This window comes from Myotis brandtii, unplaced genomic scaffold (genome assembly GCF_000412655.1).
Source record: "Myotis brandtii unplaced genomic scaffold, ASM41265v1 scaffold137, whole genome shotgun sequence".
In the NCBI taxonomy this organism is placed as follows: domain Eukaryota; kingdom Metazoa; phylum Chordata; class Mammalia; order Chiroptera; family Vespertilionidae; genus Myotis; species Myotis brandtii.
The window spans coordinates 5,258,256-5,280,664 of record NW_005354874.1 but is presented as its reverse complement, the minus strand read 5'-3'; the positions used below and the strand labels follow the sequence as shown (position 1 = coordinate 5,280,664).

General features: G+C 55.1%; 1 protein-coding gene across 18 annotated transcripts in view; it reads left to right on the top strand.

Moving 5' to 3' along the window:
- Positions 1 to 19,719, top strand: part of RRBP1 (ribosome binding protein 1) — a 44,439-nt gene extending 24,720 nt beyond the window's left edge. For 16 of the 18 annotated variants that reach the window (XM_014535059.1, XM_014535063.1, XM_014535057.1 and 13 more), the window contains 19 exons: positions 136 to 254; positions 2,437 to 2,590; positions 4,358 to 4,496; positions 6,437 to 6,606; positions 6,798 to 6,832; positions 9,019 to 9,109; positions 9,897 to 9,989; positions 11,747 to 11,839; positions 12,155 to 12,238; positions 12,378 to 12,467; positions 13,142 to 13,234; positions 13,600 to 13,671; positions 14,241 to 14,336; positions 15,071 to 15,154; positions 16,778 to 16,882; positions 17,664 to 17,747; positions 18,005 to 18,100; positions 18,548 to 18,691; positions 19,146 to 19,719. In XM_014535059.1, coding sequence (XP_014390545.1) covers positions 136 to 254; positions 2,437 to 2,590; positions 4,358 to 4,496; positions 6,437 to 6,606; positions 6,798 to 6,832; positions 9,019 to 9,109; positions 9,897 to 9,989; positions 11,747 to 11,839; positions 12,155 to 12,238; positions 12,378 to 12,467; positions 13,142 to 13,234; positions 13,600 to 13,671; positions 14,241 to 14,336; positions 15,071 to 15,154; positions 16,778 to 16,882; positions 17,664 to 17,747; positions 18,005 to 18,100; positions 18,548 to 18,691; positions 19,146 to 19,184 — 1,881 coding nt within the window. In that variant the 3' untranslated portion in view covers positions 19,185 to 19,719. The remainder of the gene's footprint in view (positions 1 to 135; positions 255 to 2,436; positions 2,591 to 4,357; positions 4,497 to 6,436; positions 6,607 to 6,797; positions 6,833 to 9,018; positions 9,110 to 9,896; positions 9,990 to 11,746; positions 11,840 to 12,154; positions 12,239 to 12,377; positions 12,468 to 13,141; positions 13,235 to 13,599; positions 13,672 to 14,240; positions 14,337 to 15,070; positions 15,155 to 16,777; positions 16,883 to 17,663; positions 17,748 to 18,004; positions 18,101 to 18,547; positions 18,692 to 19,145) is intronic. The other 2 variants (XM_005860586.2, XM_014535051.1) reach the window with 2 other exon arrangements.
- Positions 19,720 to 22,409: the final 2,690 nt, after the last annotated feature.

Here is a 22,409-nt window from a genome sequence, read left to right as displayed (position 1 = left end):
CTTAGGGGTCCTGTCCCCCTCGTGGGGAAGCGAGCCCTTGGGGGTTTTGTCTGCAGGCTGTTATCTCACTAACCTGGCTCCAGAAGTCAGCTTCCTGTAAGGCCAAGTAGCACTGATACCCATCAATGGTTTTAGGTCCGGACACTTCAGGAACAGCTGGAGAATGGCCCCAACACACAGCTGGCCCGCCTGCAGCAGGAGAACTCCATCCTGAGGGACGCCTTGAACCAAGCCACGAGCCAGGTGGAAAGCAAGTAAGCTCAGTGCTCCCAGTCGGACTTGGCAACAGCACAGCCCTGGGGGCCTCTGGAGCTGGGAAGGGTCCCTGAGCCTCCTGCAAGGCTGCAGCAAGTGCACTCGAGTTTCTTACTGGATCTGGGGCTGTTGGGCACTTCTGCACCTCCCCATTTGAGGCTCCATCCTCCTCCTCCATCTCTTACCTGGTTCGGAGCAGCTGAGCCTTCCAACGTGTGGCTGGCATCCTCTCCTGTGGTCAGGCTGTAGGGAGGAGTGAGCTCCAGCACACCCTTGCCCATGCCCCTGTGGTCAAGAGCCCCTCAGGTCCTGGCTGGTGCCAGCATCTGCTTTCCTGGACGAGCAGATACTATTTCCATGTCTATCTTCACAACATCCTGATTTGAGGCTTTTAAAAACTCCTGATTATGACCTAGAGTATCAAGGCTGAGTGGATTGTCCAAGTTCAGAGTTCGATGTGTTGTAGGGACCTGCTGTGGGCCTGAACGCCTTGATTCTCCACTGGGAATGAGGTCTGTGCTGGAGGGACATTTGCTTTCGATGCATTGGTGACAAGTACTGCTTCACAGCACACCGGCCCGGCCTGTTTAGCAGAGTTCTTGATCTCCGTGTTGCCTCTCGGGAGCTGAAGTTCTAGCAAGTCCACAGCAAGTGGGCGACCCCAACAGGCAGTACGGAGCCTCATCATGTTCTTGGAGGAAGGCCCCTGCATTTTCTTTTGATTCACATTTCTTTGCCTCCTGTTGGCCTGAAGCATCCTGAAGGGACTTTCTGGGGATCTGCGTTGCCCCCAGAGCATCTCCTTTTGCCAAGAGGAGAACTGACTTAGGCAGAGCACGGGCACCCTCAGTGGGTGTTTTAACTGGAAGTCCAGGGGACAGTGTTGGCCCAGGATCTAGACCAGGGAGGCAAACCAGTGCCCGCACGCCTGTTTTGCTGGTGGGCCTCCTGGCACGGAGTGAGAGCCAAAGGCCACCCTCCCCAGGCCGGTTTCTTCTCTCTGGAGGTCCCCTTTGGGTGTGTGTGTACACATCTCATCTCCACCCTGGCCTGTGGGTTCTTCTCTGCAGCCACAGCAGAAGGTGAACGTGGGGTGGAGGAGCATTCTGGCTTCCCCATGCAGAGTTTGCTGTGGCCTCTATCCTGGGGAAAGCTCCAAAGCATGGAGACCCGTGGTCCTGAGGAGGCGGCTGCTGACTCTGTCAATTTGTGAGAGATCTGCCCATATGGATGGGTGTTCCCAGGCCCCTCCCTAGCTGCATATCAGTCCCAAGGAGCTGCCCACCCAGCCGCCCACCTTCATCCCTTCATCAAGGGTCTTGGAGTCTAGCAGTTCCTGTGAGCTCTCCAGTCTTGGATCTTGGTGCTGTAAAACCTGAGCTGACGGCCCGCAGAGGGCTTTGGATGGCCTCCCTAGTTCAGATGGGGAAACCCAAGTCCAGAGGTGGGACCCTCTCACCGCCAGCAGCAGACAGAGCTGGTCTTGGCCAGGTTTCCTGCCTCCCAGGTTTGTGGACAGTCTTGTCTGGTCTGTCCCTTGGCTGGACCGTCGGTCCTGTCTTGAAGAGCTGTCTAGTGAAGGAGGCCTGCATGCTGATGACCTCTTCACACCAGGAAAGGCAGGCGTTGACCTGCCCCTTTTTTCCTGTCAACCACGTCTCCTTCCCTCCCTCCTGAACTTCTCCCTGGTCCTGAGACCGACCTTTTATGCGGTATTGGGAGCTCTGTTCTGTGAAGGGCCTCAGCCTCCCACTTCAGGTGGCCTCCAGTGAAACAGGACTCCAATGGGCTGCTGCCCCGAGCCCTGCAGGGGTCCAGCAAGGCAGCCTGCATCCCAGGGCTTGTTTGGACCCTAGTTGGCAATGAGGAAAATTGTGTCTTACCTTTTTCTATCTGAATTCCCAGGTGTCTGGGAGGGGCGCCTGTGGGATCTTTTAGTGCACATTTTGCTCTTCGCTCTCTGGTCCACACACCATGCTGGTAAAACCCCACCTGACTGATAATGCAAGAGGGGCTTAGTAATAGCTTCAAGGTTCAGGCAGCTACTTAGGAAAGAGCAGGTGGCCCAGAGGGAGGGCTCATATCACGGTCCCAGTCAGCCAGGGGCAGCTCTCAGGGCTGGCAAGAGCTGACTCGAGCCCTCTTCTGTCTGTCAGTTGGGGGCTGGTGACTGTCTTGCAGGCAGAACGCGGAGCTGGCCAAGCTCCGTCAGGAGCTCAGCAAGGTGAGCAAGGAGCTGGTGGAGAAGTCAGAGACGGCACGGCAAGAGGAGCAGCAGCGGAAGGCTCTGGAGGCCAAAGCAACTGCCTTCGAGAAGCAGGTCTTGCAGCTGCAGGTGAGTCAGAGTGGCAGCCACTTCAGTGCATTGTTCACCCCACCCACCAAGCCTGTCTGAGTAGCAGGGACGGGTCAGGGCTGCCCAGCCACACAGAGTCCTTCCAGCCATGACTGACAGCTGGAGACTCAGGCAGGACGGGAACTGGAACCCTCAACCTTGGCCTCATGAGTAATAGTGATAGCTTGCTAGCTTCAAATGGATTCGTTCTATGGGCTACATATTGTTCTAAGCACTTTATAAGCATTAACTTAGCTAATTCTTATTGTAACCCTGTGAGGTAGGTTCTGTTACTATCTGGAATTTACCCATAGGAAATTTAAGGCATGGAGAAGTTAAGCAACTACCCCAAGTTCACACAAAGGCAAGATTTCAACCTCCACGTCTAGCCTCAGAGCTGTTTGTTCTCCCACACTTTTTGCCACTTCTGGTACCACAGCTCTGGCCATGGCCATTCAGACTAACGTCAGCAGCTCTGGCTTCAAGGCTGGGGGAGGGTTCTTCCTTCTCAGCCTCTAGATGTGGCCTGGAAGCTCTGATTTCCCCAGAGGATGCCCTTTCGCCAGAGGAAGGAAGATTGTCAGTCCCCCTGTTCCCAAAGTGTCCTGGGCAACATCTAGTGTGGCCCCCCAGCTGGCCTGTTTCGGGGCAGGGTGACAGGGTGTGGGGAGCCTTGACATCGGGCCTGCTTTTCATTGAACTTTTCTGGGTAACAAGGAAATCCTGCCATCCCGAAGGGCATTGGGTCCACTTTCTGCCCAGTCATTAAAGCTAGGCGGTAGCACAAGGGGCACTGGGGCTGTCTTGTGGAAGGGACTAGAATGACACACAAAATTGTGTGTGTGTGTACAAAAGACTAAAAAGGCATATGGACAAATCAACACGGTTTGGGTTGTTCATGTGAAAGCAAGGTGGGTAATTGGTGGTTACTGATTTTCATGTAAAGCAGGTCCACCCAGATGAATGAAATCAGAGCCACCTGGGCAGGAATGGCTGTGATTGTTTTAAAGGCTCCCAGATGGTCTGGTGCTATAACCACTGCCCTAGTGACCAGGGTGTTGCCATTCCACGTGCCATTTCTAAGGATCCTGGGGCCAAGGTCTGGGCCTGGCTCTTGTCAGTAAACCCCAAACTCCGAGCAGCTTCTGCCCTTTCAGGCCTCAGGCACTGTTTTCAGCCTTGGGCCACACCAGGGGGTCCATTCTTTCCCTTCTTGATACCAAAAATTCTGGGAGTGGCTGGCCACTGGTGGTGAGGGAGACCAGGGCATGGTGTTGACATTGAGGCCCTTGGTGCCTGCTGTGGGCTTTCAGAGCCTCGGATTCCCCATCTGTAACATAGGCATGACAGTAGTACCTGTCTTCAGTGGCTGAGGATTAACCATGTGGCACATGAACAGTGCCTTGCACAGAAAAAGAGCTCAGTAAATGTGATCTGTACAAAGGCCCACTCAGGAAATCTCCACGTTAGACTGGGGGTTTCTGTTGTAGGAAGCATCTCTGTGCCATGCTGAAATGAAAATGGGGTTTTTCCTTTTTGTGACTACCTTTCACCTGAGGTTCCTTCACCCTGAGCCAGCTCTTCAAGGGCTAGGTGGGCATGGGCTCCTGGCTTTACCCATGGATGAACTGACTTGAGAAATTCAGGCGGGTTTTATAAAGGTCATCGGGGTGGATGGGAGGGTGTTCTGTGTGACCTCAGAGCTAGTTGAGGGTCTGGCCTCCCTTTTGTATCCTCATGGCCCTTTTCCCTCTGCCCACTCCCCAGGCGTCTCACAAGGAGAGTGAGGAGGCCCTGCAGAAGCGCCTGGACGAGGTCAGCCAGGAGCTCTGCCGCTCGCAGACCAGCCACGCCAGTCTCCGGGCAGATGCTGAGAAGGCCCAGCAGCAGCAGCAGCAGTTGGCCGGTGAGGGCGAGGCTTGGTTTGGAGGCCCAGGGGGGTGATTAAGGTCTTTATGGTTTCACACCCTGAACCATAAAGTGAGCCAGTCCTGTTAGTCTGTGAGGCAGGGATTGTGCCCTGTCAGGGGACAGATGAGGTGCAGGGGTGAGGCTCACCCCCGTGGGAGAGCTGGATTGGGGTGGAGTATGTGAGGGCTGGGTAAGTGGTGGAGCTTATAAAGGCAGGGGGTTTTTTTTTGGGGGGGTGGGGGTGGCAGCCTTTGAGGGATGGGTGATGGCTGAAGGTGCTGCCGTCTCCTGTTTGCTGTGGGGGAGCTGAGGTGCTCCTGAGGGCATTGCTGGCTTTCTCAGCTGACTTCTTCTGGACCTTTCTGGCTCTCCTGGCTCAGTTAGCTCAAGAGGCCAGGTTTGGAAGGTGGTCTATGGTTCCCCTGTGCTCACAGGTCTGCTTCACAATCAGGAGGGATGGCAAAGTTGGGGGCACCCAGGGCCCCTAGAGAAAGAAGACAGACAGTGTCCTCGACAGTTCCATGGTCACTTGCTCAGTATTTCCTGAGCGACTGCCATGGGCTGAACACTGCTGTGGGTGCCCAGGGCATGGCCAGGGGTGAAGCTGTGGGCATCTGTGCAATGTTCCAGCAGGAGAGACATAGGTAGATAGACACATGTCGACAGGTCAGACAGTCTGTGCTCTATAGATTTCAAATAGACAGCATGACCTAGAGCAGGGTTGGCAGCTGTTTCTGTGAAGAGCCAGATAGTAAATATTTTTGGTTCTATAGGCCAGATGGTATCTGTCACAACTGCTCAGCTTTGCTGCCATAGTGTAGAGCAGCTCCAGACATTATATAAACAGACAGGTCTGGCTAGGTTTCAATAAAACTTTATTTACAAAAATGGGTGGCCCCTGGGCTCGGTTTTACTGACCCCTCCTCTCATCACCAAGTGTGGCTTTAGATTGGGCAGTTGGGGCAGGTGTTTAAGCTGAGATATGGATGATGGAAGGAAGGGGCAGAATGGTAAGCAAAGGACCCCTGCAAATGGGAACTTGAACTTAGCCTGTACAAGAAATAGAAGGTCAGCGAGTGACTGAAGAAAGCAAGCAAGTGAGCAATGTGGGGCCAGATGGGTGACCCTCCCTGTGAAGAGTTTGGGTGCTGTGTTCAGTGATGGAAGGGTTCAGAGAGTTTAGGGGATGGCATGGTTCCATTTGCACTTCTAGATGCTTCGATGCTGGGTTGAGAATGGACTGGAGGGGCAAGAGTGGTCCAGGGGACCAGGAATGAGGCTCTTGCAGTCATTCAGGCCAAAAGGAAATAGTGCTGGGCCCAGTCACAGAGGTGCTTGTGAGGGAAGGATGGACTCGGCAGACAGTGGATGTAGAATCCATAGGCCTGGAAGATGAGAGAGAGGCGGGAGCCCAGGAAAGCAGAGCAGCCAGATGGGGAGGATGGTGCTGGATTTGAGTTCCTAAGCAGAGCTTCATTTGGAAGTGTCAGGCGCTGAGCCTGGTGTGGGGATGAGACCAGAGCTTTGGGACTTTGCAGTCATAGACACATGGATGACATTTAGAACCATGGGACTTATCTGAGGTCATCAAGGGAAGGACACCCCCAGAAGACCCCTGCCCTTAGTCTCAGCTAATATGAGCCAGTCTCATAGAGAACCAATTTTTAGAAACTGCAACTGAAATCCATTCTAGATTTTCAGCATTTTTCCATGAGTGCTCTGAGGGCATTTTATTCTACCCTAACAAGTCCTCGAGAACAAAACTGAGGTGTGACTTTCTCCAATAGCCCAGGGGTCAGAAGTAAGCCTTAAACTCCAGGCACACGGAGGAGGCAAGGGAAGGAGTCCTCGGTGCCAGTGTGCTGAAGGGCAGGCATGGTGTCCAGCCCGGACATTTGCTGCCCCTGACCTGCCCTTGCTCCCCTTCTGGCCCAGAGCTGCACAGCAAATTACAGTCCTCCGAGGCGGAGGTGAAGAGCAAGTGTGAGGAGCTGAGTGGTCTACACGGGCAGCTCAAGGAGTCCAGGGCAGAAAATTCACAGCTCACAGAGAGAATCCGGTCCATCGAAGCCCTGCTGGAGGCAGGCCAGGCCCGGGATGCCCAGGTCAGCTGGCACTTCCTTCCTGGGGCTGACAGGAGGGGAGGGAGAATGCCATCGAGTTCTGACCTGGACGCCACCACCACCACCACCACTGTGTAGAGTGATGAGAGCAAATCCCGCCCCCCCCCCACACACCAGTTGCCAAGTGAAGTGAGACTCACAGTGACTAAGGATCTCTCTGTCTCTCATTCCAGGCCAGCCAAGTGGAGGCCGACCAGCAGCAGGCACGGTAAGTGGAGGTGGAGGTGGAGGGCTGCAGCCTCAGCACAGGGTGGCCCAGGACCCTGGGAGCCAGGGCCTTCAGTGGGGCACACAGCTTCCCTGGAAGGAGCCCCTTTCAGAGGCCCCTGCCTTTCTCCATCCTTCCAGTGACAGGATAGGCCTGGTCAGGAAAGAAGGCAGCCTTGCAAGTAGCTCCTTGCCTTCTCTCAAAAAGCAAAACTGATCTGTGTAGAGAGTGCCAGGTGCCTCAACAGGGTCACCTCCTGCCATCTATCCATCTCTTGATTGGGAGGGGCTAGCTGGTCAGCAATTCTCTATCTACAGACTTTAGAGACGTAAGTCATAAATCAAATAGAAAGATGGTTGCACACCCTGAATGGAGAATCTGGGAGGCGGCCCAGGCTTTTTGCGCAGATTGAGGACGTCAGTACAGTTCCGAGCTACCAAGTCGAAGAGTCATTTCACTGCCGGCAGACCTTGTTTTCCCTTGTGTTGGCCGAGCACCAGGGGGTGCTCAGGGACTGTTTGCTGTTATTAAGGCCAGAGCCCACATCTGGGTGAGGCAGCTCAGGCCAGAGGGCCAGAGTCCTTGGGACTATCACATCTGGGGTATGTGTCCCTCAGCAGATGACCAGAGGCTCAGGAGATGGGCCCTGGCTGCTGTGGCCAGGGGTCCACAGAACAGCCATGTGGGGGTGAATCATGGAGGATATCCCTTGCTCTGGCTGCTGCTACCAGTGAGTCATCTCCTTGTACCTCCTAGCCCATGGCCCATGTTCCCTGGCCTCAGGCTTCAGGGTTTGGGGACTGGGGAAGGAAGCCAATTGCCCAGAAGGCCCAAAGTGCCTGCAGAACCCAGAACCAAACCCTCTCCAACTTCCTTTTCCAGAAAGGTTGGAGGATCTCTGTTTCTCATGGTATTTGTTGGAATAGAGAGGTATTTGTTTAGGCTTTTGCTGTTGTATTTTAAGGTCAGATTCCGGCCACGCAGCGAATTCCTAGGGTGGTTATCAAAATGTTTTTGGTCATTGCTCACAATAAGTACAAATCTGTATGTCCCTCCCTGGTGGCCATGACAGCCCTCCTCTGGCAGGAGGTCCTTGGTGGGGCTTCTGTCCCTGGGGCCTTCTTGATCCTAAATCTTTTTTTTTTTAATCCTCACCTGAGGGTATTTTTTTTTTCCATTGTTTTTCAGAGAGAAAAAAAGGGAAGGAGGGAGGAGAGAGAGAGAGAGAGAAAGAAAGAGAGAGAGAAACATTGATGTGTTAGAGACATTCGATTGGTAGCCTCCCGCACGTCCCCGACTGAGGCCAGGGATTGCCCTTGACCAGGAATCGAACCTGGTGACCCTTCAGTGCATGGTGTGGGCCGATGCTCCAACCACTGAGAAACACCAGCCAGGGCCCAGTCCTAAATCTTAATGCACAAGGTGACATATCCAAGTGTCCATTTGAAGCCCGTTCCTCAGAACAGCTAGTACAGTTACAGTGTCAGCATTTCACTTTCTAGATGATGAGATTGGACAAAGCTCACTGGGCCATTGCATCTGGAAGAAGGGTGAAAAGATGAGGCCTACATCTTGCCAACCCTGTGGTGTCTGGGGGTCGCACCAGGGGCACAGACTGCAGGAGGAGTCCTTGGGTCCCAGCAGAGTTAGGTTTTGGACAAAGGATGATCCTGCTTTACGCAGTGAGCTGCCGAGAATAGCGGTGCTGAGTCTCTGGGTGTGCAGGTGCCACATGAGTTCTAGCTCAGGTGTCCTCTGAGAAGGGCCAGCTGACAAGTTCAGTGGGGACAGAGCAGGACCAGGTTGACCAAGAGCCATGTAACCAGGCAGTGGGCTTGGTTCATTAGAAGAAAAAGCTTCCCTGAAAGCCCTACTGTCGGGGCCCATCCCTGCTCTGGCCCCTGTGGCTGCTCTGACCCCTGCAGTCTCTGTGGCCATAGTCACCAAGTGGAACTCTGGCGGCCTCTGAGGCCTGCACCCTGATCCCTGGGCACTCAGGATGAGTGAGGGGAGCGGGTGGCAGTTTGGTCTTTCCTAAGAGTTTGTGCCCTGGGAGGTGGTCAGGAGTGGGAGGTGCTCCTGGCTAGGGTGGGCACCCAGGCAGAGGAGGAAGGGTCGCTCCCGAGACAAGACTATGGACGTTGTGTGCCCTCAGAGCCCACAGTGACCCCACTAATTCCTTTCAGCCTCAAGGAATTGGAGTCCCAGGTATCATGTCTGGAAACGGAGGCCACCAACCTCAAGGAGGCGGTTGAGCAGCAGAAAGTGAAGAACAATGTGAGTATTGGGTGTGTGTATGCAGAGGAGGGGCGGGGCTAGCTGCCTCTTTACATCCCATTGTGCTACTCACTGCTGAAAGCCTGCCTTTGGGGTCCATCCAGAGTTCCAGGGTAGACTCCCATTAGATCAGCTTGGGTCATGTGTCTGGGCATGGAACCCCCATGAGGACAGAGATGTGCTGATTGGCCACTTTCCTGGGGTCACATGGTCAGTCATCTTGAGGCTAGTGTCAGGAAAAGGGGATGTGGCAGTTCCTCTACTGTGTGGGGGGGGGGGGGGGGCGGGGGGGGTGGGCAGTGAGCAGAGGATCCTTGGCTGTATCCTCACCCGGCTGCCCACTCACCGCCCCTCACAGAGCCTGTTTCGGGTAGCCCTGTCTGCTGTCCCCAGAGGAGGTTCCCCTTATACCTTCATGTGCCTGGCTTGGCCAGAGCCAGACAAGGGGTCAGTGCTTACTGTTTGGTGACAGGAACCTCTTTTTTCTTAGGAGCCAGGCTGGCCCTCTCTCCTCCAGAATAGAATCTCCCTGAAAAGATGCCCACCCTCCCCATGCTATGCCACAGCCACCCCATAGTAGGCTGCAGCACCTGGGCCTTGTGTTATCTGCCCCAGAGAAGCCCAGTGGGTGTGGCCCAAGAAGAAGGCACTTTGTCCCTTTGCAGGCCTCCTGTGGGTGCAGAACAGGGTCGGGAGGCTCTGCTCCACTGAGATCCTCGGAGGCAGCTCCTGGGGGAGGTGCAGCTGCTGCCCCGCCTGGCTGCTGACTGTTCACATCTTCCCCCAGGACCTCCGGGAGAAGAACTGGAAGGCGATGGAGGCCCTGGCCTCAGCCGAGAGAGCCTTCGAAGAGAAGCTGCGCTCCCTGACCCAGGCCAAGGTCAGTCCCAGCCTTCGACGTGCCTGCTAGTGAAGACTCAGGCAGCAGCTCAGCCTTGGCCCTGGTGCATCTCAGAGATCCACACCCGGGTCCTCCTCGAGGGCAGCACATGTGCCCGGCTCCCACAACGTCCTCCTTCCCTCCCTTCCTTGAGTGCTCCCTAAGAGAACAGGTGTAAATGTACTTCTGATTGCCTTTCTCACCTGGGCTGTTTGCCATCAGGGGGCAGAGATGTGCCATGGAGGCTGTGAGTTCAACATTGGGCCGTCTTCGAAACCCTGGTATTTTGTCTGATCCTGCTGCTCTCTCAGGCCCTCTGAAATCACGGTGCATTAGGTTCTGTGATTGCTCCCTACAGTAAGTCACAGAGGGGAGAGACATCTTTGGCAGCACTCAGGCCCTGAAGTCCACGTTTGTCCTGGGTTCTGTGCAACCCAGGTTGGGGAGAATGCAGGCATCTGTGTCCGGGGCCCTCACATCACTTCTGAAGCCCTGGGCTGGGAGCCAGTGCTGAGGCTCGGGCCTGGGCTGGGGCATGGCCTGCAGCAGCAGCAAGTAGAGGCCTCGCCCATTGTGTCTCATGTCTGCCCTGTTTTCAGGACCTTTCAGTGACTTCATGAATGTGCCCCTGAGACGGAGGTGGAGGGCTGGCCTCAGGTCCCATTGTGGCAGCTGTACCTAGACTCCCAGGGTGACCTGAGAGCCTGCCTGGCCTACTTGTGGCAAATGCAGAATCTATGACTAGAGATGTCACCTGACTTGCTTGTGGTCACGCAGCCAGATAAAGACAAGAGCTGGCCTCTGGGTCCACTGGCTCTGGCTTCAAACTCCCAAGACTGGGGACCTGAATGGTGGTCATGAGGTTGGGGGTCTGTGGCAGGCATTGTCTCTGGGTCACTGGTGAGACAAGATGGGTCTGCTTCTAAGACTTCCAGACCATGCGGGCGCTGTGGTCAAGCTGGTGTCCGTGGGCCGTCCTCCATGTGCACATTGCAGAACACCAGTCACAGCTCTTACCCGTGCGCCGCCTAGTGCTGCCCCTGGGGCCCAGGCCGTGTGGAGAGTGCGGCTGTGGCAGTAGGTCCACCTGCTGTGGTTATTAGAAAAACAGTCTTTTAGCCAGAAATCTCCTGTGGCCACCCCCACCGTGTGCAGAGAGGGGATGCTATCTGTCTCCAGGGGACGCTGCTGTCCTAGGCTTTGCTTTATAGCTACGTTGGTCCTTCATGCTTTGAAGAGGAGACTCAAGGAGGACCACTGGGGCCGCTGATTGAGTGCGGCATGGCCCATGGCATAAAGCAAAGTGGGAATACTGATTCTCCCTCCACTGTTGCCAGCTGTCCTGCCACCCCTGGCCAGCAGTAGCTCCTAACTTTCGTGGCTACTGGGAGATACATCTTCTCTTTGCCTCCTTGTCAGCTCTCACAGCAGCTTGGACCCCACCCTCCCCATAGTGTGTACACACACCCCCCCTCCCGGAAATCAACAACTGGTTTAGCCCGAGTCTCTGCGGAGAGGTGTTGATTAACCGCTATCTGCCAGCCTGCTGTCTCCCTTCATTAGAGCGGAATCTGTTTAAAATAGAGGACTGGCCACTAAGGTTAAACACCGCCCCTCAGTCAACCCCACAAGTTGCCCACCTCCTCCTTTGACCCTCCTCCCTCCCCTTTCTGGGTGGAAACCCCAGCATCTCTGGGGACACCCTCCCGGGATTTATTCTAAACCTTCATGTCTGAGAATCACCTTCCCCCCTACAGGAGGAATCCGAAAAGCAGCTCACGCTGACTGAGGCACAGACCAAGGAGGCGCTGCTGGCTCTGCTCCCAGCACTTTCCAACTCAGCACACCAGGTAGAAGGAGGGGGCTGTTCCCTCAGACCCCACTGCTCATCAAGAATGTCACTGAGCCCTAACCGGTTTGGCTCAGTGGATAGAGCTTCGGCCTATGGACTCAAGGGTCCCGGGTTCGATTCCGGCCAAGGGCATGTACATTGGTTGCGGGCACATACCCAGTAGGGAGTGTGCAGGAGGCAGCTGATCGATGTTTCTCTCTCATTGATGTTTCTAACTCTCTATTCCTCTCCCTTCCTCTCTGTAAAAAAAATCAATAAAATAAATATTTTTTTTAAAAAGTCACTGAGCTCCCTTTGCACATTTTCGTTGTAGAATTATACCGAGTGGCTCCAAGAACTCAAAGAGAAAGGCCCAGAACTGCTGAAGCAGCCGCCAGTGAACACAGAGCTGCCCTCGGTAAGCATGGCATAAACAGGCCCTCGTGGGGCTGCCCCTTGCTTTCCTGTCCGCAGGAAGGGAGTTTTGGTTTCATCAGGCCTCGGGAGAAACCTCTGTGCTTGGCTAAGCAGACCCCTGTACTGCCCTCTGCCCTTAGGACCTGGCCTCCAAGCTGAGGGAGGCTGAGGAGACCCAGAGCAGCCTGCAGGCCGAGTGTGACCAGTACCGCACCATCCTGGCAGAGACAGTAAGGCACGAGGGCTGGGCCTCTGGCTAGGCTTTTGGCTGGGTGTCCCGCCAAGGGGCTTCCAGGAAAGAGCTTTCTGGGCCTCAGGGCAGGAGGCAGGGTGTTATGGACAAGAGCCCTGGGTTCAGATGCAGGCTGTGTGGAACTTGGGGCAAGTCACTGCCCAGTCGGACCCTATTTCTCTGGCTGAATGGTAAAAGGGATGAGGAAGACGCCCAGGTCTCCATGACTCCCAAGCTGTGGAAAGGGCGGGGATGAAGGTTTGGGGCTGCTCTCAGGGGACAGAGAGACTTGGTCAAAACAAGGAACAGTCTGGGAAGGGAAAGGAAGGCGGGACCATTCAGCTGACAGCTGGCTTGAAGCTGTGGCCTCTGGCTCCAGGAAAGTGCTGGGCCATCCTGTGTTCCTCATGCTGGGCCACTAAGGTTCACGGTTGTCACTCAGCCGTGATAAGGATGCCTGTGGCCCACAGACTTTGTTCACACACCTGCCAGAGGGCCCCACTCCCGGACTGTGGTCCATCTTATTCCCCATGTGACGCTGACTGACCAAATCAGAGCAAGGCGACACTGGCAGTCATCACAGAGGGACTGAGGGACAGGAAGACTCAGTGGTGTGTTTACGTGGGGTGGGCCTCCACAGAGAGGGCCCTGCCTCACTGCCTGTCCCCCCAGGAGGGTATGCTCAGACACCTGCAGAAGAGTGTGGAGGAGGAGGAGCAGGTGTGGAAGGCCAGAGTCAGCACCACGGAGGAGGAGCTCCAAAAGGTACAAGGCCTCTGACCCTCGCCAGGGCCCAGTGACGAGAGCATCGCTCCAGGGGTCCACCTTCCTAGGAATCCAAACATAACTTCCTTAAGAAAGACAGCTGGGTCAGAGTTCGTAAAATCTAGCGGGGGGGAAGCCAATGGCATCATTTGGGAGACAGGAGTCACATTTGCTGGGTTTTGGTGATGCCATATTTATAGGCAATTGCAGAATGACAGATACGTCCTCAACCTCAAGGAGACCACCTTTCCCCCTGCTCACCTCCAGGAAGAGGCTGTGGGGTCATGCTCAGAGTGGGCGGGCACCACTGGGCTTCCTGAGAGATGGGGCTCAAGTTTGACACATGCCTTCCTCTTGCCTTGTAGTCACAGGTCACAGTGAAACATCTTGAAGAGATTGTAGAGAAGCTAAAAGGAGAACTTGAAAGTTCAGATCAGGTGCGTATGGAGGGTTAGAGGACTACTTTCCTTATTACTGAGAAACGTCATTACGAGGCTACCTTAGTTATTTCCCCTGTGGACCACGTGTCTTGAGTGGCCAGGGGATCTTATCAGTCCTGCTTTTCCTTAATGAGGGCCTTTTACAGCCTGAGCCGTTTGAGACCATGTGGGCCGTTTGCAGAATGCCCAGCTCTGGTGAGCAGTGGTTTCTGCAGTGGCCTTCTGAGGCGTGGGAGGTGGGCCCAGTGTCCTCGGGAGACATACTGTCAGCCCTGGCTATGAAGAGGGTACTCCTGGTATCCACCCAGCAAGTCACTGTGAACACTCCTCTCCCCAACTGCTGAGGGCTGAGAACACAGACCCAGGAGCACTGGAGCTTGGGAACAATTTTTAGGAAGGGGTTCTATTGCCATGGTCTTGTTTCTGCCTGGCTTTGATTGGCTCCATAGTCATCGGGCTGTGGAGGTCTCTCTTAGCCCTTATCTTAGGGCCAGCCATCTGTCGCCCATCACCCTGTTCCCCGCTGGCTGGCTCTCGGCCTCTGACATGTGCATCTGCGTGTCCAGGTGAGGGAGCACACCTCGCATCTGGAGGCAGAGCTGGAGAAGCACATGGCAGCCGCTAGCGCCGAGTGCCAGAGCTATGCGCAGGAGGTGGCGGGGGTGAGTCTCCCCAGGGTCCTGGCCTGCCCAGAGGCTTCTTCTCAGCAGCTCTCATTCACAGGAACTCAAAGTCCCAGTTCTCCAGCTTTGCTCTAGGCCAGTGGTTCTCAACCTTCTGGCCCTTTAAATACAGTTCCTCATGTTGTGACCCAACCATAAAATTATTTTCGTTGCTACTTCATAACTGTAACGTTGCTACTGTTATGAATCGTAATGTAAACATCTGATATGCAGGATGGTCTTAGGCGACCCCTGTGAAAGGGTCGTTCGACCGCCAAAGGGGTCGCGACCCACAGGTTGAGAACCGCTGCTCTAGGCCTTGGGCCAACTGACAGGGCAGGGGTGAAGCTGGGATGGTTGAACAGCGAGAGAATTCTCCACCTGGCTTGGTGACACCATTCTGGGGAAAATGGATTTAAATCTGATACTGTTTTCTGACTTCTGAAGCAGAAAGCACAAAACTGGCACCCCAATTCTGGTTTGATCTTAAAATTTTGGCCTTATTTTGCGAGACAGTCCATAAACATTTGCAAAAGCTCCAGACGAGATAGACTTCAGAAAGGAAACAGGAGCTGCCGGAGGCCTGGGAGCCCATGTGCTCACTGTGCCCTGCATGCTCTTAAGGGTCTGGGTTACAGGGATGTAGTAGGTTGTACTTAGGTGTTAACTCACAGGCGCTGGTTTTCTCTTCTCTATCCTTTGCCCGCATCATCTGGGTCTGTTTACTTATCAAGTTGAGGCAACTTTTATTAGAATCTCAATCTCAGCTGGATGCAGCCAAGAGTGAAGCCCAGAAACAGAGCAATGAGCTTGCCCTGGTGAGTGAACATGGGGTGGGGCAGCAGCGTGAGACGTGGAGGGTGTGTGTGTGTGTGTATGTGTGAGATTAATTTCCAGTCCCGCTTTTACATCCTGTTTGGTGATGGGGCCATGTGCACCAATTTGGTGCTTGGGCCAGGCTTTGATTGGGCTGTGCTTGAAGGGGCTCCTTGCACATTTGCTCAAACCTCTAAGCTGGGTCTGGGGCTGCTGGGACCAGTGTGCTCAGGCCCCACTTCCCATGTCTCCTGAGGCAGGGCTGGGTGTTCAGGGAAGTCTGCCCGAGTCCAGTGCTACCTACAGCTTCTGGGCTTGGCTCGTCTGCCCCCGGGGCTGTCAGCACAGGCCTTGCCCTCTGTGGGACTTCAGGCCTTTTCTCACTGCAGCAGAGGCCGAGGCTAGTTCTGTCCAGCCCGCGGCGGGGAGGCCAGCTCTGCGCCTGGCAGAAGCAGACTTTCAGAGCTCCCTGTGTGCACTTGGCCTCTGGGCCCTCCCAGGTTTCAGTGTTGGTGTCTGATCACAGCCCCCACTCCCTGTCAGTCAGCCCAGCCTTACAGAGGTGAGCCCACTGGTCCCAATACCAACTCCAGGGCTGGGGCTGCAAATAGCAGCCTGTAAGGTCACAGGCATGTGGTTTTATCTACATGGTCGTTTTAAAAATTCTGAACCAGTTGACAGAAATTGGGAGATTTTGAACACAAATGGATGTGTCTGGGTTTCTGTGAGGGGACCGGTCTCATGCATGGGCTGCCATTCCTACAGCAGCATCTGCTGAGCTTGCAGCCTCTGCATGGTACATGTGCTCCCGACTCCCTGGGGGCCTTACCTGGGACTGTCGCACCAGAGAGTGGGTGTCATCCAGACTGAGTCACCGCCTGAGCCCAAGGACCACTTCCTAAAGCAAGATCTGGGTGATAGGCTCCCAGGGCACTGCCCAGGCTGGGGGCACGTGTGGAGCAAACACCCCTGAGTGCTCATTAGCCCAGGCAGTTTGGCTTCTGCCTTTAGGGGTTGTTGGGAGGAAGGAAGCCAGGGAGCAGGGCCCACACTTGGGGTGTCTGAGACCACCCATGTCTCCTGGAAAACTTGGCCAAGGGCCCACCTAGACCCCTTAACTGGAACCTTTATCTGAGCTTCATGGGTGATGATGCTGTTGCCTCTTCAGATCTGAGCTCAATGGTCTGAGGGCTTGGGGACCACTAATGTGTCATTTGCCCCCAGCAGTGGAGCTCAGGGGTAGGGGAACCTTATTAGACAAGAATGTCCTCTTGTAATCTTTTCTCGACCCCATAAAGGGCTCTGAACAGGTCTATGTCTAGAAGGAATCCAGGACCTAGGCAGTGTGATGCATGCTGAGCCTCTCAGCGCCTCTCCCTTTTGAGTTCCTCTGCTGTGTGTGCCTTGCGTCCACCAGGGGTCACCTTGCTCCTGGGGAGGGTTTTGTGCCGGCTGGTCTTGGAGAACACATGGGTCAGGCCAGCCCAGGCCCCTCATTGGTTACAGATCACAGTAACCAAACCAAGTGCCCTGAGGGTCTTTGGCTGTTGAGAGCATCTGTGGCCCTCCCAAGGGGGTCTGTATGTGTGCTGGGCATTTGCACAAACCCACCCCTCCCGTTTCAGGTCAGGCAGCAGTTGAGTGAGATGAAGAGCCACGTAGAGGATGGTGACGTAGCTGGGTCTCCAAAGGCCCCCCCAGCAGAGCAGGACCCTGTCGAGGTTAGGGCGGTGAGCTGGTCCTCAGATGTCTGTCACTAACCACCCCCGGGCTCCTCCACCCCAGTTGGAGTGCAGGGACAGTAGGCCTCTGTTCTGGCTAAACTTGCTACTTGCAGCCTCCACTGCCTGCCCTCCCCAGCCTTCTGCCCCGATACCGGGAGTGGGTCATCCAGGCTCTGAGGAAGCCGCAGAGCAGATGAAGGGCAGGGAAGGTGCCAGGTGGGGTGTTAGAGGCTTGATCCTAACAACATGTGCAGAGGGGGATGGAAGAGGGAGGAGGGGAAGCCAGGCCTGTGATTAGGGTCTGATCTCCCACTGTGGCCCTTGCTGAGGCATCACTGGCAGGGTGCTAGCTCTTCAACTTTTGACCCAAGTAGGTGCCGCCAAGAGCTCTCGCCAGGAGGCAGGGGCCTGTCACCAAAGTGGCAGTGGGCTGGTTGCTGGATGGGGAGACTGCTGTGGGCGGGGCTTGGCCCGTGGCTCGGAGGCATCCTTGTCTGTGGGCCTCATTAAAGGTCAGCAGAGGTCCCACCGGCATCTCCCTTCAGCCACATCAGCTTTTGTACCCAGAGGCTGAGGCACCATGTCCCTATAGGGGGAGCTTTGGAATCGACTTGGTTGGCTGGCTGGTGGGCAGAGGCCACTCCAGCTGGGCAGAGGCAGGGAGAGGCAGCAACACTAGAAGCAGCTAGAAGGTGGAGCCTCCAGGTCTCAACCTTCCCAGGAGCCCTCGGCTCCCAAGAGGGTCCTTCATCAGGTTCCCAAAGGATGTTTGGGTGTTTCCACACAGCTGAAGACGCAGTTGGAGCGGACAGAAGCCATCCTGGAGGATGAGCAGACACAGCGGCAGAAGCTCACAGCCGAGTTTGAGGAGGTGAGGTCCTGCTGGGGGCCCTGAGCCATCAGCTGTGTTGGGGATGGTGGAGGGTGTGGCCCAGGCAGGTGGTTGCAAGCCTGAATGGTCCCACCCTTGGGGCTGTTGCTGTGCAGTTGGTCACCTGCCTCATGTCCACCCGCTGGAACTGTTATCCCATCATGCTGGGTGCCCTTCCATCCCAGTGGGCTAGTTGAGGGTTTATGAGGCGACTCCCCGACCCCATTTCGTAAACCCTCTGCCCCTTCTCTGCCAAGGCTCAGAATGCAGCGTGCCGGCTACAGGAGGAATTGGAGAAGCTCCGTGCCAGCGCCTTGGACTCAGCAGAAGCAGAGGCAGCCACACAGTTGAAGGTAGAAGGGCAGCTCTGCTCAAGGCTTGAGCAGAGCCAGCTCTGGGCACTGGCTTCCCATTGTCACCACCTGGAGCAGGAATGGGAGAGGAGCCATCCTGCGGCCCCTTGGGCAGTGCAGCCTAACTCGGTCATTGGGGGGTAGTCCCTAAACCTCCAGTGTCATATACGCCAGCCACTAGTCACTGTGGCTATTTAAATTTAAATGAAACACAACTTAAAGTTAAGTTCCTCAGTCGCAGTGACCATATTGCACGTTTTAGCAGCCAGCACATCTGTCCAGTGCACATCAGAACATCCCAGTCACAGCTGGCAGTACTGGTAGATAGGCACAGGCCTAACTAATCTGTTAGCTCCCGATCATCACTGTCTGTCTGGTGAGCAGGAGACCGCATCCTCCTACCTCCCCAATGTGCAGGCTGATCCCCTTCAACCCTCTGATCCACAGGAGAGACTAGAAAAAGAGAAGAAGTTAACGAGTGACCTGGGACGTGCAGCCACCAAATTACAGGGGCTTTTGAAGACGTCCCAGGAGCAGCTGGCAAAGGAGAAAGAGACAGTGAAGAAGTTGCAGGAGCAGCTGGATAAATCAGTGAGTGTCCTGACCATGCAGGGCCACTGGCTCTCAAGGGCTGCTGGGAAGGGTTGGGCCTGTGCTGGAGGCCCAGGACTCCTGGATGCAGGACCAAAAGGAGTCACGGACCTGGGGCAGAAGGCATGGGACAGACTTCTGAAGGTAGCATCAGGATGGGCAGCACCCATGGGTCTCTGGTGAGAAGCAGTCTCTGACCCCCACAGCCAGCCTAAGGCCTGTGGGATCAAGGTGCTCACCCAAACTTGGAACCCTCAGCTTCCACCAACCCTAAGGCCTCCCCGCCAGCCCCAGGAGTCAGCTCTGGTTCTCTGATGTGCTGGGTATTCTCCGAAGGGCGTGGAGGGGTGTGGAGGGTTAACCCAGGGGGACTGGAGGTCGCCAGGAGTTGGGGTTAGTGTTCTCCTTGGCTTCTTGGCCCTACCCTCACCCTCCCTCTGCCTTTTGTTCACAGGACGACGGTAGCAGCTCAAAGGAGGGCACCTCTGTCTGAGTCTCCTCTGTGGAAAAAGAAGTTACTGTTCAACTTACCAAAATGCCTTATACATTCCTTACAAATACACAAACCAACACAGCGTTATCCAGGCCCAACTCCAGTGGCTCTGAGAGAAGCCATTAGAGACAGTCTCTTAGAACCACAGAAGTAGATCTTCCAGACCAGACCCCCTGTTTGTAAAAGAACTCGTCACATTCGATAAACACTATTCCCCAGGATCAGCCCTGGACCACCACAGAGCAGACACCAAAGCCCTTATCAGCTGTGACAGACCCCGGGTGTGTGCTGGGGAGGCCGGGACCTCTGGCTGTCTGTATGTCGAGATCAGTGCAATTGTTTTGTCTTTCAATGGGTCGGGGGCCGGGAGGCGGGCAGACCAGGTGGTGAGTCTCAAAGGCTGTGGCACAGACTGGAGGGGCCCGGCCCAGCCCAGCAAGGCAGCAGCCCCTCACCCCTGGAAGAAGTTGCCAACCAGAACTGATACGTGACCTCCTGGATGTTATATCATTAAAACCAACATTGTCGCCCGGCACTGCGGTCTCGTCTGCTATTCTGCTGGGGCTTCCCTGCTGGCTCTGGGCCTGGACTGAGGAATGAAGAGGGGCTGGATCCCTTAGGAGAGAACAAGTGTGGTTCTTGGTTTCTTTGAAGTCAGGGAATTGGCAGCTCAGCCTAAAGTGGGGATGAAATGTGTTGCTTCCAGGTCCCCAGCACTTTTCCCCATTGTGCTTCCCAGGCCCCAGTGCCCACCAGGCAGGAGGAGCAGGCCCTGGATGCCAGGTACACTTTCTGTGGTCCCCACCCTTGAGGATCTAAGGTTACCTAAGCAGGGCTGTGGGTGGCTTAGGCTGCTGTGTGCTATGAGCTCTGAGTGAATAAGAGGGTCTCTGTCCTTCTGGCTGGGGCTTGAACAAACATCCATCTCAAGAGGGGCAGACCAGGGCTGGAGCAGCCATCTGAGACTTCCTGGGATCTTCAGGACCCTCTGTGTCCTTTGTGGCCCAAGACAGCATGGTCCAGAAAACCACTGGGCCAAGAGGTGTGTCGGAGACTTTGTAAGAAATAAGAACCTGTAGCTTAAGCAAAAAATGGATTTAGAGGCTGAGTCACAGGAGGGGTTGAAATACCCCAGGAATGGAAGGTGAAACTGAGCAGCCTCGGTTCTTGGAGGCAGATGTCAGCCATTTCTGTCAAGGGGCTGCCTGAACACCAAGCACTATCCCATGTCCATCTCCCAACCCTCAGCACCCTGGGAGGGGGTCTCATTGGCTGAACTTGGCTGGGGAGTGAGCACTTGGATAGCAGGTCCAGCCAGCCAGAGGGGATGGGCTCCCAGGGAAAGGCAACCTTTCGGCTGGTGGGTTAGACTCCTCTGGCACAGTTGTCATGAGAACCTCAAGACCTTGGGAAGTATTGCACTGTGTATCCTTTCACTGCCTTCAGCCCCCACACACAGCATCTGCCAGGGGCCGGGCAGTGCTGACCTTAACCTGCACATCAAGTCGTGGTCCCCGCTCTCCTGGAGCGCCTGGTCTGTGGGCCACCTCCTTGTACATTGCACTCATACTGGGAACAGGGAGCTGGAAATTATGGGAAGGCTCTCCAGAGAAGTGAGCCTAAGCTGGAGCTGAAGTTAACCAAAGTGACCATTATTAACACCTGGCTCTCGGGTGAACCTCCCATTTTGCAAACAATCCCAATGAAAAGAAGGTAACTCACCAAGCAAAAGGCAGGCAGGTTACAAACCCATCTCCAATGCTTGGCAGTGCATCATGCAGCCTGGGGGTCATTTGGAGGGCGAATGCCATCTGGCATGTTCAGACCCCATGAAAAGTGGCACTGAGCCCCATGAACCTCTGGCCCCTCACACTGTACCTTCTGTGTGGCCTGTGCCACAGGAGCAGAGGCTTATTAGCACAGGAGGGCTGGCCCTGTGTGGCACAACTTGTCCTCCCACCCTTACGTAAGGTCACTGTTTTGGGCCATGATGAGTTTCCTCCGTGGGCCTGGGGGCCTGCATTTCCATTAAGTTCCCCACCCTGCCCCACTGAGTGCAGAAGTGAGAACTCCTATGCTGAGCAGATGCCCTCTAAAGGCACAGGAATGGGAGCACCTCAGGGAAAGGACAAGAAACCCTGGGAGTACCAAATGGCTGCCTTTGGATTCTGGTTACTCCCTATTCCCTTCTCAGACCACCTGGTGGGGACCCAGTGTCTGCCTGTGGGGAGGAGGTAAAAGTGCAGAGTGTGGGGCCCTGTGAGACTCAGGAAAATGTTACCTGGAGCTCAAGCTCTGAGGGCCCATCAGGCCTTCTTCCCTCCAACCCAGCAAGGACTAAGCAGCCCCGAGGCCCAGCAGTGGCATCTCCCAGGCCAGCAGAGGGAGCCCAAGTTTGCCAGGCAACCTGCCAGGCTTCAGTCGGGCCTTGTCACTAGGGCTGTTCCTGGGCAAGGCTTCATCATCAGGCTAGGGAAGGAGAAGAGAGACAATCGGGAAGGTGTGGAAGCAGATTGCAGCATAAGAGGCTGACAGGCCCCCTGGCGTGCCACCATATGGAACTGACATGTGGGAGCCTGGCTCGTTGTCCTGGCCACTCTCCTGGCCTGCAAGTACAGCGCGACACCCCTACAGCACTGGAGCCCTGGCTTTGTAGTCACTTGGAATGAAGTTGTGTGGAGGCAGGAATCAGCCAGGCTGGGTTGGAGCATTAGCCAACTACAAGGCACTGGCTGGCCTGCTAACAGGAAGCACTGCTCTCCCAGAGCCTGGCTTCTGAGGCCACGGCCTGGGCGCAGTGCTACTGCTCATCTAGACCAGCGGTTTTCAACCTTTCTCATCCCCTGGTACACATACACTAATTCCTAAAACTCTGTGGCACACCGAAAAACAGATTTTTGCTGACCTGACAAAAATAGGTATAATTTTGATTCATACACACCAGATGGCTATTGTCATTTTTTTTACAATCTAAGGGAAAAGAGGTCAGTGCCCCTAAATTCTGGGGCACTGACATGTTTTAAAAATTCTCGCGGCACAGGTTGAAAATCTCTTAGACCACCAACAAGCAGAGCTGGGACTAGACACACTCCACAAATGCCTTCTCTCTGAGCCTCTTTCAGATTTGGGTTTAACAAGATTCAAAGCCCAAAAGAATTGTGTTTTCCTTCCCAGTTCAAGTCACATCCATAGCACTGAATTAGATCTAACTTTAGAAATCCAGGT